Source organism: Canis lupus, chromosome 14 (assembly GCF_003254725.2).
Source record: "Canis lupus dingo isolate Sandy chromosome 14, ASM325472v2, whole genome shotgun sequence".
Lineage (NCBI taxonomy): Eukaryota > Metazoa > Chordata > Mammalia > Carnivora > Canidae > Canis > Canis lupus.
This window is the reverse complement of record NC_064256.1, coordinates 20,787,056-20,802,949: the sequence shown is the minus strand read 5'-3', so window position 1 is coordinate 20,802,949 and position 15,894 is coordinate 20,787,056. Positions and strand designations below refer to the sequence as shown.

Below are 15,894 nucleotides of genomic sequence, written 5' to 3'. Positions count from 1 at the left end.
CTAATGTCTTCTCCTGAGGCAAACCGTGCTCAGTTTTTTTCAGTTTTTCTGAAAAAGCATCATTTCTTCAATGGCAATCTTTTTGCATTCCTATGAAATCTGCACTCAGCAAGGGATTCGGTCATTGGCTTCTAGTTGTCCATCCTTGCTGGAATGTTCCTATCAAGAACTGAAGCTAGCTGGAATTTGTGTAGGGTGGGAGTAGACAGCACCTCTTCCAAAGTGATTCATGAAGTTAAAAAAAAAAAAAAAATCATGTAACTGGGGGAAGAAATGAAGAGTGAATGTTCCTGAGAAGAAATATTTGCTGCTGTCCCCAGAGTGCTAAGAGCATAGGGCCAGCTTTCTCTAGAAAGTTTTCAAAAGGGATCATCAACTGTGAAGTCAGTAACAGAATTTAATGCCAACTGCACCCCTTGAAGCTAAGCATTAATGACACAACACCCTCATTGTATAGAAATAGGCAAATATATTAACTTAATGATAGGCCAGTGGACCCCCTAAGGAATGTAATTATATTGTGCCAGCTCTTGTACAAATGTTAGATCCTACATAACTGTGTTATTGTTGCTTTTTTTCCTCCCCTCAAAGACCTTTGAAGTGTTCAAAGCAAAAGATGAGAGATGTGTGCTGCCTCTAAATCAGAAAGGCAATTTGCTAAAAATAAACCAGTACCCACAAAAACTTCTACTTCCATTCTTCTCAAATTGAAAGCAGTGTCCATGTCCAAGTCCCTGCTCCGCTGTGTTGGGTATACTTGGACCGAAGCTCGAGCTTGCAAATAAACCCTCTTGCGCTTGCATGGGTGTCGGCTCCTTGGTGGTTTCTCGGATTTGCAATCTTGGACACAACATTTGGGGGCTCGTCTGGGATCCGAGAAACCCCCAGGACCTCATCCGGAGGGTTTCACGCGTGGTGTGGACTAAGCTGAGGGCCCTCTACGAGACTGGGCCACCCCCGGGCCCCCATCGATATCGGCCGGGTGACTGGGTGTACCTCCGGAGATACCAACACCAGACACTTCAACCTCACTGGAAGGGACCCTACATGTGATCCTGACCACTCCCACCGCTCTCAAGGTCGACAGGATTACTCCCCAGGTCCACTACACCCACGTCCAGCCAGCTGATCCACACACCGTTCTCAAGGACTTTGTTCCAGAATGGAAAAGCCGACCAGACAAGGACAACCCCCTAAAGCTAAGACAGCACCGTTCTCACTTATTTTCCACCTCCAAGACTCCCTAGTCTGAGGTTGTCCTTCAAAACAGAAGGGGATTAGAGTTAGTCTTCTTACAACAAGGGGGGGGGGGGTTATGTGCTGCCTTAAACGTGGAATGTTGCTTCTTCCCTGGGACTTAAACGGGAACGAGAACAGCAACAAGGTTGGTTTGAATCCTGGTTTAATCATTTCCCCTGGCTCACTCTGAGACCAACCTGGACCCATGACTGGGTCCTTCCTTAGGTTCCTCTGAGAGGGGGAAATGTGGAGGCTGAGAAAATTAAGGCCATTCCACCTTAAGTTCAGCTTTAGCACAAGTTCAGCCATCTCAGGCCCCTGTGAATAAGAGCTGAACTTGACCTTACTTCAGTTAAGCCCCATATTAGAATGAGAACAGAGTCAAGCCAGTGGCAGGAAGCCCCCTATTAGAATGAGAACAGAGCTCAATGCCCAAAGCTGAAAGTCCCATATCAGAATGAGAACAGAGCTCAATGCCCTTGAAAGCCCCATATCAGAATGTAAACAGAACTTGAGAAATTCCTCCCTCCCCCACTTCTGGAGGTCCCCTAGACCAGCCCATAAAACTAAGTTGGAACCCCCCTTGGGGTCCAAGTCCCTGCTCCGCTGTGTCCTGTGTCGGGTATACTTGGACCCAAGTTCGAGCTTGTAAATAAACCCTCGTTCGTTTGCAGAAAAAAAAAAAAGAAAAGAAAAGAAAGCAGTGTCCACTGGTTTAAAAACACCCTATTAAAACAAAATACTCAACTCTGAAACATACCAAGAGGTAGATATGGGTGAGACAATTCCAGTCTTTCATGCCGGTTTCAGGAAGAAAAAAAAAACAAACACAGACACACATACACAACACTAAAACCCTTATAACTCAGCAAACTCTAGACTTTTCTGATCTCCATACTTTTCTCTACCAAAATTTCCTAGGCCTATATGGAAACAATGTACTTTCAAAAGACAATGCTTATGATAATGTATTAAATGGAAAAAGAAAAAACAAAGTTTTATACCTCTCACCCAGTAACATACTTGTAGCAAAAAAATGTACACAAGTGAACAAGGATTGAAAGGTACATAGACAAGGCAAAGGCTGATTTTTAGAACAGTAGTGTAGCAGATGATTGTTTCTTCTTTCATTTGAAGTTTTAGTAAAGTATTTTATGATTTTTTTAAATTAAGAGTCAAAGACAGAGGTCACAAATTGCCAGCCCACTGGTGAAATCTGGCCCACAATTACTTTAACAAAGTCATTAACATTGAACATTTAGGAGATTATTGCATAAATATGTGAATTTTTAGCTTCTCAAGAAAAATTGAAAGATGTCGAAAAATTGGGTCCATATTCCCACATGAGTCAACCAGTGTGAGCTGTGAGGAGACCATCTGACCTTCATGAAAGGGTGCTTCCTAACCAGTCACCACAGGCCCCCAAGCCCCATTCATTTATACCACCTGCCTATCTATGGGCATGGCACGTGGGAATTCTATTCAACTCTATTAAGCTAATAAACAGCATACTTAAAAAATTAAATTTAGGGTTAGAACATCTCAGTGTTCTCTTCACAAAAATTCCCATGGAAACCAAAACCAAAGTAGAATAATGAGAAACTGGATATATATTCCATTTGCCTTTGGTCCTTCTCTTTTTTTTAAGCCAAAGCTAATAGATGTACTTGTGTTTGTCAAACAAGACACATGGTTCTCAATTAGCTCGCTCTAAGAAACATAAGATTATAGGCTTATCATTTCTAGTGTTCAAAATAATTTCTATGCCACTAAAATAGCAAGCCACCATCAATTTAAACATAAACTGGCTGAGTATACAGGCAGATGCATGGACTTAATTTAACAGTGCACAACAGAATGGCATTGGTGTGGGGTTTTTTTTAGGCCTCTGTTTTCTAATATTATTGACATTCACTATGGCCTTTGTAAAGGAACAGTTCTTACCTTGTTAGTGGTCCCAGGTCGCCTGAGTCTTGGCTTCCGGCTTCACTAGGAGTGCTCACTGATTTCGAGGAGGGAGACATAGGGGTTGGGACTAAATAATGAAAATAACAGGTATCCCATGTTAAAAAATGCAGCGGCTGCACTGGGGAAGAGCAGTGTCAGACAGATCAAAACAAATGGACCCAAATTAAAGTGGTTGTATGGCCAGGAGAGATTAAGATGGGATAAAGGGGGGAAAAAAAGGAAAGAAAGAAAAGAAGAAAGAAAAGAAAAGAAAAGAAAGAAAAGAAAAGAAAAGAAAAGAAAAGAAAAGAAAAGAAAAGAAAAGAAAAGAAAAGAAAGAAATTCAAGTGAATTTTTCACATTTTGGAAATTAAAATTTGAAATGAATTTAGACAAAATTAACTTAGGGATTCTAAGGCCATGTCCACCTTAACAAAGTGAAATGGAGAATCAAAACAGCTATCCAGATATTTCAGGTCAAATATCTCTCTAGGGTGAACTATCTGGATAATTCTAATTCTCCACTTTATTTTGTTAGCATAGATGTGACCTATTAAAAAATAAAATGGGTGTCTATAAAACTCTGAAAGATTATGAAATAAGTAATACTGTGAAATTTTAAATGGCCAAGGAGAATCAGTTAAAGCTGTTCTATGTCTATATCAGAGGGCAATCTATTCTCTGTGGAATACAAACTGTGTTTGCAATGAGAGACTAAGTGACAGATAGAGAAAGGGTAAATGTTGAACCTGGTAATTTAAAAATGTCTTTCAAAACAAAGGAAAATGCCAGGCTGCTTTATTTTTACATTTAATTAGTAGTTTCATCCCATTGTACTGTTTACTGTGTTTGAAACTTATTTTCCTTTGCCTCCAGCAGCCCTGAAAGGCACTGCCATGGGCACATAAGTAAACCGCCATTCTGAAGATGGGAGAGAGAAGTTCAAAGACAGAGGTTAGTGCAAGCTGAAAATCTGAGAACAAGAATCATAAAAAAAAAAAAAAAAAAAAAAAAAAAAAAAGCTAAAGGAAATGCAAATGCATTTTTCTTTTCACTATACTTCAGGTACAAGCCAAATGTCCCTCAGATAGAAGCTGCACCAAATAACCAAGATGGCTCCAGGCCAGATGAATTCAATGGGTTCTCAGTATCACACAGGCCAAAGAAGCTATATATGGGCAGAAAGAAACTTCAATACCTAAGTGTAGGTTCCCATTTGGTTTCAATCATGTGCAATTTCCTTTTATTTACTTAATAGAGTAAAGGGTTTAACTATTTTGTCCAAATCCTATAACACAACTGCGGATCTGTCAAGAAATTACGAATTTCATGTGGTCCCACAATTAATTCACTGATTACCCTCTGCAGTAAGTCAGAGGGTAAGTTGGAGAGATGGATGAAAATTGAAAATGGGCTCTCCTCTTGCCAGGTCCCCTGGTAGGAATGCAGCGATAGCTCAGAATTTGGTAATGGTGGTCATGGTTTAGAGATATTTAACTGTTTTGTTCTTAAAGTGTAATTGCTGGTTTTATGTAGAATAGAGGAAAGCAGGACATACTACTATGGTGTTTGACCAGTGTTTATATGCAACACAATTTCAAAGGTTATTTTGAGGCCAAAATACAATAGATTATTGCAAAGTGTCTAAATTATGCCACAGGGTCAACTAAGTTTTAAAAAGTCTATTGGCTCCTCAAAGAAGGTTCGTCAGTCAAATATCCCACAGGTTATATCTTCCACACCATACAGCAGCTGAATGGACTAATCAACATCCTATAGGGGCTTCTTCTATCATTGTGAGACATATGATCTTACCTATACAAAGTGAGGTTCAGTATAAAATGCTTTTTTATGGTGGTTTAGTTTGTGTTTATATATTAAATTATATCCAGCAATACTTAATAATTCATAGGCTTATTATATATTGCTTTTTCTTATTTATATTTATAAAATACTTGTCAAAAATAAATAAATAAATAAATAAATAAATAAATAAATAAATAAATAAAACTTGTCATTTTGTTGTACATGGGATGATTTTTATTCATAGTTTAACTATGGAAATAAATGAAAATTTATTTAAATATAAAAGCCAATGATGGGATTCGAAGAAAACAAATCATTTTGAAATGGAGACCTGATATTGCATTTATTTAGATGCATTATTTTTTAAAGTTTCTTTCTTTCTTCCTTTCTTTCTCTCTCCTTTTTTTTTTTTTCTTTCTACATTGGCTATCATGTAGTTTTACAGACACCCTAGGTAATCCTGAGATGTAAGGAAAGCAAATGGATAAAGAAAAATAAACTATCCATGAAAGATAAATAATTGACAGAACAAACACATCATGTAGAGGTTTACCTTCAACACAAACAAAACAAATGGTTCAATATCCAGACCCCAGTGACAAATGAAATCATGAACAATTAACTACAAATGAATGAGTTGGAGGAGGGGTATTGCAGTGAGAATGCCAATTAGCAGTGAAACCAAGATCTACAATAGAGTCGAATAAATTTAAACTTGTTAAGTAGCTGCTAATCTGTCACTATTTTCAGTTTTCCTTTACATTTCCCACTGAGCTTTCTATTTTCATCATGGCATAACTCTAGGCCTGCGGTAGTTATGAAATTCATAACCAGATTCACAGTATTTAGGTTGGCAGAGAGAGGCTGGGATTCAGTGATGGAAATGAAGAACAATTTAAGGAAAAAAACAAAAAAAAAACTCCAGGATTTCTTGTATTTACAATGTGGTAACTCATCTAACAGTATAAAATAATCTACTAGAACACAGTAGAGAAGGTTGACCATATAATCAGTCAATAAGCAGCAAATTGCTAACAACTCTATAATCTGTCCTCCCATCTCCTTCCAGCCCCCTCAATTCAAAACATAAATATACCTGAACTATAAGCCACAGAATTTCCTTAAAAATAAAAAGAAAAGAGACATAAAAGAATAGTAAATGCTGGACATGGTATATCACATGCAAATCAAATTTAAGAAAACAGTTATCACTGTTTAAGTACCTAGCGGGGGCTCCGGCGATATACCAATGCTTTGCAAAAGAGCCTCTGTCTCTCTGCGTTTGCGATCCAGGTCAGAGTCGTCCTGAACAGGTTCTTTCTTTTGCTGCATATCAGCCTAAAAAGATCAGATGCCAGAAAGAAAAGTTAATAACAGAACTAAATGTATGCTTTTCCTGGCTCAAACTGAAAATGGTAAATGCATGGCTGTGAAGTCCAAGTAAAAGCCCTCAACAGACATAATCATGTGTATAAAGGAAGAAAAAACATGGTAACTGCTCCATTTAATAATTACTAACCCAGTGCTTTCTCTTTTGGTTGGAAGTTTTTTTTTCCCTGCCTCTGTCACCTTGTATGAAAATTTCTCTCACCCGATTTTGAAAGAAACCATCAGGCTAAGTATTTCTGACTGGGATACAGATTTTTAAGAAAATTCTGTTTGTTTTTTTCAACCTTGTTATCCCTTCTGGGAAGACATACTATCAGTTCTTGATGAGTGTATGTTTGTAATATTCACATCCCATGTTGGAATTATGCAAACAAAGAATTACAGGGATATGGCTAAAAAAGAAAATTAGCTATGAAATCTGTAACTGTAAAATATATTCTTTGTATCAGCAATCTAAGTTTGCCATGGTTGAAAATAAGCCAGGCTACAATGTTTATTAAGGCATGTGAGCAATATTGACATGTGTTACTTCATTCCGATTTTCATAGGCTTCCATTAAACCCATTAACTCAAAGGAGAAAATTATCATTTAGAAAAATATAAAACAAAAAAATAATTTAGAAGAATTTTCTTTCCCAAGTCCTGTCAAAAAAAACACATCCTGTGTGAGTCTCTCATAGACAGATCCTATGCCCCATTTGTGGTTTCTACAGGACAGTGATGTCAAAATACAGGTTAAAGAAGGTCAGTGGTGGGATTCTGGGGTCATTAAACATTCAGGTCTCTTTTCTTTTTCCTAACACAGTTAACTACTTAAGACAAGGCCTTTGTCCCACATCTGAAACATGGCAACATCCTATTTCATGTGCTACCTCAGGACAAAGCTGTGTTAGTTTACAAAAGTGAAGCTCTCTTAAAGCTTGTCAAAAACCTATTATAGTTACCAGATGCACCTTCCTCCCCAGGGCTAAGTTAGGTACCCTAACAGGTATATCATCTGCTTCAAAGGTACAGAGTACATTTCCAAGTACCGAAAATATAATTTATATTGTGACATCTAAAGCAGAAACAGTTCATGCAACTTTTGCTTTACTCTCAGATGATAACATAACACCCTGATCGTAAGCAAAATGCATCTTTGCACATACTGCTGCGCTTGACACTTTGTTATTATCCGCCTTAAGCTTAGAATGCTCTCATATTTTTGAAGTCTATCAGTCATTAGAGGTAAACCTGCCATTTTGGGGGCTGATGAGGGCGAATGAGAGGATCTCCCGCACTTTCAGGGAACCCAACATTGTGAGATGGAAGTTTCATCTGTATCTGTGAAGATAGAGAAATTCACGTTGTTTTCCAGTTATTTCACATTTGAATTACTGAAGCAAGTTCCACAACGGATACACACAACAGAGGCCAAGACAAAACTCCGATGAGGAAAAGGACTTCGCAGGGTGAGAATCTAAATCAACATCCACATTCATGAAGTTGAAAGAAGGATGGAGGAAATCCCAAAACAAGGAATTACTATAGCAGCTACTAAAATACAAATGGAAAACTTAGATGAGCAAAACTCGCCTTGGAAAGCTGGTAGGAAACAATATGGCTTCATGGTAAAGAGTTTAGCCCTAACTGGACTGCCAGTTTTACAAAGAACAGATATGTGTTTTATCCCATTCACCACTATCTCCTCACATCTAGATCCTGGCTTGACATAATTGATGCTCAATTTAAAAAAATGTATTGATTAAATGTACTAATATCTGCCTTTGGTAATTGTTATTCGATAGCTAGAGAATTTCAGAATTATACATCCTTCAGGCCAATTTCCACCACTGCACCACATTCAGCAAGCCCTTCTAGGAGGAGGCCTCTCAACTTCCAGTGACCCAGTGCTCATAACAAAGCCATTTTGATTTCCTAGCAACAAAAAGATTCATTAACCTTTCCTCATTCTTTCAACAAAAATGTAGTGAGGGACAACAGAGTGCTGGTGGTAATGAAACAGAGGTTCTAATGGATCTTAAGTAGAGTGAACAGAACAAGATCTGCTAGTCCTTTCTTTTCCAATAAACACAGGGCATATTATCTATAACTTTCTGTCATGGATGTTCTATGCAGAGAAGCACAGAATTTGTTTTTGTTTTTTTTTCTATGTATTCTAACTTTAATCATTAAGCATTCAAGAAACACCCTCGAGGGTAAATCACATGTCAACATGCATAACCATACATTGCAAAACAGTACATCTGAACCCCATTTCCGAAATTTCACCCCATTTCTTATAAGGTGTGCCTCTAAAACTCATTTTCTGCCTTTCACTTTCCTTAATTCTTTTTTTTTTTTTTTAAGATTTTATGTATTTATTCATGAGAGACACACAGAGAGAGGCAGAGACATAGGCAGAAGAAGGCGGCTCCCTGTGGGGAGTCTGATGCAGGACTCAATCCCAGCACCCTGGCATTACACTCTGAGCCAAAGGCAAACACTCAACCACTGAGCCACCCAGGTGCCCCCCGCCTTCCTTAATTCTTAAGGAAAGAGGCAATATAATAACAAATACGAGTAAGGTTAAACACCCATTTGGATGTAACAGAAGCTTACTTAAGCAAGCTATCAGCACTCAAAGTTGACCATGAAAAATGCAAAGTTAAATAACTGGGGCTTATTGGAAATTAAGGCAACTCCTATGTTACCAATTGGCATCAGCTACACAATGTTACTTCATCCAGGGCAGTTAGTTCTACCAAGTACACTAGTTCCGCAAGTTCTGATTTTCCTCTTGGAATTACCACAGAATCCTAATATGTTTTAATGACTCAATATGAGTGATTTTGCAGTGCTAGCAGTTTAAAAATGTGCTAGGTGTTTTTCCCAGCAAATGATATTTCTGTTTGTGAAGAGTAATCACAGCTGAAACCCAGAAAGGAAAATCAAAGAAAGAAAATTTGTCAGCTGAGAATTGTCCATCACTTTTTCAAGACAGCTCCATAGTTATCAGAGGAACATGTGAGGACAGGCCAGGAAACATCTATCCATCCTACCTTACAGCAATTCAGTAGAAGGCCAAGGACAGGACGTAACTTCAGGGTGGCCCCAACAAGCACACCTCATGGCATTAAAGCCAATTTTTCCTGAAACTGGGTCTGAGTCTTAAATAGTGGCCACTATATTTATTTTAAAATCAGGTTTCATCTATTATACCACAACCAAGAAAGCAGTTGACATCCAAAGAAGCAGAAAGTGGTAATTTTATACACATACAGTTTTCTAGATTCTGTGGAGATAATCAACCTGGGTGGTCCTAATTCATGTGTTTTCAGTCATGGTAAAAACAGGCACTCAGATTAGCATTAAAGAGCATTTTGTTCCCTTTCTGTCCTAAACTTGCTTTATTTAAAATATAAGCCTAAATAAAGTAAAAAATGAAACCTGTAAGATGAAGGCTATTTCTAACTCTCCACAAACACCACAAAAACTATAAAGTCTTTAACTCAGGAGTCAGTGAGCATCACATAGACTCAAGATCAGAATTTCCAAGGATGTTTGGATGAAAGAATTCCAGATGTTTGGAAAAGGTGTCTGAGACCAGGGTCTCAGACTAGTGCTAACTAGTTGTGTGTTCACTCATGCACTCACCCTATAATCCTTTATTGGAGTCCTGCCAAGTGGCCCAATCTGGACTAGATATTCACTTGATGAAGAATAACAGCCCTTTCCTCAAAAGCCTGCACTCTATGGGGAGAGTAAGGCAAGTGAAAATGCAAATACAATGCTCTGTGCTAAATGGCTTGATAAAGGTCAAAGATAGGGGCAGGACTAACTAGTCATAGGGCGGGGAAGGTATCAGAGAAGGCTTTCTGGAGGAAGTTTGAGGTGAGAACTGAAAGACATGTAGTTAACAGCCAGATGAAGGACAATAAGGAGAAATAGGAGAATACAAGGTACAGGCAGAAGAAATATTCACAAACTCTCTGTCAAGAGAGTGTGGCCCATTAGGTGATATGTACGTAGCTGAGGTTGGCCAGAATGTGGATTTAGGGAGAAAGGAGATGGAGGAGAAAAGAGAATGCAGTCATGTCTGTCCAGGATCTGAGGACCACGAGAAGGGGTATGAAGAGTGACCCTAGGTTTCTGTTTTGTCTCATGGGCTGGAAGAGGGGGATCCTTGCTGAGCCTGGATGGAGGTCAGGGAGACTATCTCTAAGGCTTAGACTTCTGTAGCCCAGTTTCCTCATTTGAAAACAAAAGGATCAGGGACACCTGGGTGGCTCAGTGGCTGAGTACCTGTCTTCATGCCCAGGGCGTGATCCTGGAGTTCTGGGATCAAGTACTGACTGCATCGGGCTCCCTGCATGAGGCCTGCTTCTCTCTCTGCCTGTGTCTCTGCCTCTTTCTCTCTCTCTCTCTCTCTCTCTCTCTCTCTGTGTGTCTCTCATGAATAAATACATACATAAATAAACTTAAAATCTTCTAAAAAAAAGGATCAGAATAGATTCCTTCCAGGTTTCTTGCACCTACGAAATGATATAACTACAGGAAACTAGGGTCTTGAATTATAAGACTCTTCCAATTCTGGGACATTTTTGGAAGATAGAGTCATTGGCAGGGTCCTAATAAATGTAGCAGCCAACTGTACCAGTCTCAATCTCCTGTTCTAGTAGCCAACCTCAGGAACAAAATAACAGTTGTTTCTTACTGACCAGTGCCTCTGTGCCTTTCACTGCGCTACAGGATCTCCGTACATCCTCACAGAACTCCATGAGGTAGGCACCGATCTTTTCTCCGTTTACAAAAGGGAAAACAGGTTTAGTAAGGCCCCATATTCACTCAAAGCCATTATGTGAAGGGCAGAGCCAGGTTCCCCAGCCACGTTCAACTCAAAAGCCTCTGTGCTTAACCACTGAGTGTTACTGCCCTTGTTACACTGCACTGTCTGCTCAGACAAACCAACTCATCATAGTCTACAAAAGATTCTTTGATTGCATCAACGAAAGATCATTTGCAGGGGGAAATGGATTGCTGAGGGACAGAACAGGCTTTACAGATGCTATAGGGGATCCCTGGGTGGCTCAGCAATTTGGCGCCTGCCTTTGGTCCAGGGCGCAATCCTGGAGTCCGGGGATCGAGTCCTGTGTCAGGATCCCGGCAGGGAGCCTGCTTCTCCCTCTCCCTGTCTCTGCCTCTCTCTCTCTCTCTCTGTCTATCATGAATGAATAAATAAAATCTTTAAAAAAAATAAAGATGGTATAGTCCAGTGATTTCCAAAGTCTGGCCCCATTTGGAACTTTCGAATTAAAAACGTAGAGATGGAAAACAAAGGCTCTCTATTGCCGTAGGAGCCCCTGGAGCAAGGTGAAGACCTCACAGGCTTAAACCCGTGGAAATGTGGAAACTAAGATTATGTGACTTTAATCCAGATCCAGGAGTACGTAGCACTCAGGTGTAACCCGCTCCCCACTGCCTGCCACTGCCCATCTCTCAGGGCTCCGTCTGTTGTGCAACAAACCACATCTCCATCAGGAAAAGCTGCTTGGTACAAAAACAAAAAGGGTGGCCTGTTTCTATCACTCTTGTTTGCCTGTAATTCCCTACCGCCCCCCACCCCCAACACCAAATGTGTAAAATGACAAAGACGAAGCAGACAGCATAATTTGGAATCAGATTTCCCATACCACATCACATTTTGTAGTAATTCTATGAAATTCAAGTTGGATATTAGAATGTCAGTTTAAAAGGAAACTGGTTATTAGTAAAGGATAACAGGTGCTTTAAAACTATAGTAAGTGTTGACATTTGAAGGAAAGGAAGCATAACAACCTAATGCTTTTTTTGGCTTTGCATGGAAATGAATAGCCATTCCTTGTCAATTCTCACCTCTGTTTCACTCAAAGACTGCATATATAACAGCAAAGATTGCCAAGAGAAAAACGTTATGCACGCTGTCAAGGACAAATAAACCAGGACATCAATCAAAGTGTAATGGAACAGATAGATGCAAGATGCCAGAAGGCTAAAATGCAGTTACAATTATGTTTTACTTTGTTGGGAAATAATTGTTATGAATCGTAATGTTACCTTGGTCTCTCGCCTTATTGTATGAAATAACACTTATTTAGGTTGTAAGGCATCAAAATACATTTTCTTTTTCCTTACAGAAAAACTGAGTATGGAAGCAGCTCTGGTTTCTATACACACCACTGTATCACACTATATAAAGTTTCCTTCTCAGAAAGCTATTCAAAACTACCTTTGGCATCTGGTTTTTGTACCAGATGTGGGCTATTTCTACACGACCACAACAAATTGGAGAATTAAAAACAAATTATCTGTTGGATCGAGATAGTAGAAGAAAACATGATATGACAGCAACACACTAACCTGGAAAAGCAAGAGTCCTGGATTCTGGGTGTGGCAGACAGAAAAGCTGTATTTCATCTCTGGGTTTCTGCTGCTTTGTTGGCATAAAGAAGGGTTTCAATGGAAAGTCTCTGAACTCTCTTCTAGTCTTAACATGTCATAATTCTACGTCCACAGGGCAGAGTCTACTGCTGTACTATCTACCCTCTCACAAAGGGAGGGAATGAAGCTTTCCTCCTGTCTCATCTAGGATCCTTGTTTACACCCTGGGAAATACATACCCTTTAGGAAACCATGGAAATCTACTGGCATCATTTTTCTATTTTTCTCCTAAAGCATTCTGCCTGGTAGTTTAAAAGATGCAAGAATTAAACTAACACATATTAAACACTAAGTAGAGCCTGGGTACTACTAAGTGCTTTATAAGATTAGCTCTTTTAGTTCTCACAACTCCACAAAAAAGATACATTACTATTCCCATTTTAAGGATAGGAAACCAAGATACAGAACAGAGAAGAAATATCTAACAACAGAGATTTCATAGACCACTTTCAGATTTCTATTCAAATCTGGGGTGAATCTGGGACTTGGGGACCTCTGGACCATGGGTGGTGTTTGACCAGCACATAGCAGGTGACAATGATCTTATGAGGCTGAGTATATAGATAACCACTCATTTTATTCAGAAATCATAGAAGGATTCTTCTAGAGCATCCTCTTTATTCATTTGACCACCCCTCATAATCAAGTGATTTTCCTTTTTCTCTACAACACCCCAATACCCAGTATTTACCTCTTTCTTTTTCCTCTCCTCTTCCTTCCGTTTCTTCTCTTCTCTTATCTGTGCTAAGCGCTGTTTTTTGCGCTCTAGCTCAGCTTTTAAGTCACTTTTGTCAGACATGTTGGTTTCCTTGGAAGAAAAGAAAAAAAATGTGAATACATAAAAATAACTTTTCTGTAAACACTGCAGAAAATCATCCAAAATCTTGAAAATGTGACTTTTTGAACATAACAGGTTGTATTAGTCTATGTGGAAGAATCAAGGAAACAAATTAGGTTAGGTCTGGTCTCATGCTTTATAAATAATTTCCTTTTTATGTATTCATAAATATTTGAAGCAATACAATGATATAGTCTCTTCTGGTGGGAAAATTATAGCAACTTCGTAATAAGCAAGACATTTTCTGTGCAAGTTTCTTAACAAATAAATAAAAAAAACACACAAGAGACTCAAAAAAGAACCTTCACCATGGGAGGAGGCAACATGGTGGAAGAGTAGGGGGTCCTCAATTCATCTGGTCCTATAAATTTACCTAGATAACTTTCAAAACATCATGAACACCTACAAATTTGACCTGAGATGTAAAGAGAGAACACCTGGAATGCTACAGAGAGAAAAGTGATTCTTCTGACAAGGTAGGAAGGTGAAGAAAAAAAGGAGAGGGAGGGGAACGGTGGCAAGATGGGCAAATCAGGCCCGAAATGGGAGCTCCAACAAGCTGGGCGAAAGTGGAGCTGCGACAAGCCAAGCTGTGGAAAGCCTAGGAAAGCTGGGGCATGAAAGCAAGCCCTGGAAAAGAAGGAACTTTAAAAATCCATGCCTGGGTCTTCCCTGACTGAAACATGCTCAGCAGGGAAATAGGGCAGAATTGCAGGAGGGGCAGTGAAGCCTCAATATTCCCAGAAACACAGTAAGAATAGGAGCACCCAGGAGAAAGTTCACCACAAGCCATGGTCCGATCTCAGTAAAGGGCTGGAACACCACAACCCTCCAGGGCATTTTGTGGGCTGGCACTGGAACTCCCTTTACCCTAGAGCCTGGCAATGGATGGAGGCGGGTATCCTCCATTTGCTTTGGGAGATGTGGACCCCAGGAGAGCACAGGACAGTGAGAACTCTCCTGCTGCTGGGCACCCTTCAATTTGTACAGATCAGTGCATTCGTGCCTGCCCCCAGGAGAATCCAGGCTAGTGTGTACTGGGAGACTGCACTTCAGTACTCATGGGGAGCTCTTGGCTCCAGAGCTGGAGATCTGGCTGCCATCATTTTTTTTGCTTCTTTTCGCTTTTCACCTCAGAGAGGTGGGGCCTGTAGGGAATGAAGGCCTCACAGGATAAACAGCTCACACTGAGCCAGGCCACCTGGCAAGGGGCAGAGCATCTCCACTCAGGCACAGACACCCGAGAATCAGCACAGCCCACCCCTCCCAAGAAGAGCTGCTGCAAGAACAGGGAAGAGCAAGTTTGCTGACCAAGCAATACTGGAAAGCTCCAGGACTCAGGGAAAATAGTATATACAGCTAGAGGTTTTTTTCATTGCAATTTGTTTATATTTCAGGTTAAAAATTTCCAGTATTTTTTCTCTTTTCCTGCCTTAACTACAATATTTCACCAATTCTTTGTTTTTAAGCTTTTTCCTTTTTGACTTTCATATTTCTACAATTACATGTCTTAGATATATTCTTCATTATTGGATTCCCTTCAACATATTCAATTTAATTTTGGTAGATATATGGGTTATGGGTTTTTGTTTTTTTCTGTCTTGTTTTGTCTTATATTAGTACCTTCTAACACATGGACCAAAATACACCAGAACCAAGTGGAACACCATGTTGGTTCATTCTGTGAGACTATATTCTCTGTTACTTCCCATTCTGCCCCCTCTTTTTTTCTTCTTTCTGTTTTTTGTGTTTGACGTTGTGTCTTATATATATTTTGTTGGTTTATATAAATTTGGAATTGAGTATCTTCTAACATACAGAACAAAATACACTCAGAAACCAGGGCGCCTGGGTGGCTCAGTGGTTGAGCACTGCCTTTAGCTCAGGGTGTGATTGTGGAGTCCCGGGACGGAGTTCCATATTGGGCTCCCTGTGGGGAGCCTGCTTCTCCCTCTGCCTACATCTCTGCCTTTCTGTTTGTGTGTATCTCTAATGAATAAATAAATTTTAAAAAATACACTCAGAATCCAGAGGATCACCCTCTGGGTCCCCTCAGGGAGACTATATTCTCTATCCACCACCACTTCCTCACTCCCCTTTTTTCTTTGTTTTTTGTTTTTGTTTTTTTATTCTTACTAGTTTAAAATTTGTTTTTCACTTTAATAATCCATTTGTTTTATTTTGTTTTGTTCTTTTTTCTTTTATTTTCTGGTCTC

General features: G+C 39.5%; 1 protein-coding gene and 1 long non-coding RNA gene across 11 annotated transcripts in view; one reads left to right on the top strand and one right to left on the bottom strand.

Annotated features, from left to right (window-relative positions):
- DYNC1I1 (dynein cytoplasmic 1 intermediate chain 1) overlaps positions 1 to 15,894 on the bottom strand; it is a 440,266-nt gene that overhangs the window by 259,428 nt on the left and 164,944 nt on the right. For 6 of the 10 annotated variants that reach the window (XM_035698496.2, XM_025471296.3, XM_025471298.3 and 3 more), the window contains 3 exons: positions 13,532 to 13,648; positions 6,216 to 6,330; positions 3,184 to 3,325 (listed from right to left, as the gene is read on the bottom strand). In XM_035698496.2, the coding sequence (XP_035554389.1) occupies positions 3,184 to 3,325; positions 6,216 to 6,330; positions 13,532 to 13,639 (365 nt within the window). In that variant the 5' untranslated portion in view covers positions 13,640 to 13,648. The remainder of the gene's footprint in view (positions 1 to 3,183; positions 3,326 to 6,215; positions 6,331 to 13,531; positions 13,649 to 15,894) is intronic. The other 4 variants (XM_049093605.1, XM_025471297.3, XM_025471301.3 and 1 more) reach the window with 1 other exon arrangement.
- LOC112674887 (uncharacterized) overlaps positions 1 to 15,894 on the top strand; it is an 80,707-nt gene that overhangs the window by 45,697 nt on the left and 19,116 nt on the right. Inside the window, exon 5 of the long non-coding RNA XR_004804661.2 lies at positions 4,063 to 4,140. This is a non-coding gene — a long non-coding RNA (uncharacterized LOC112674887). The remainder of the gene's footprint in view (positions 1 to 4,062; positions 4,141 to 15,894) is intronic.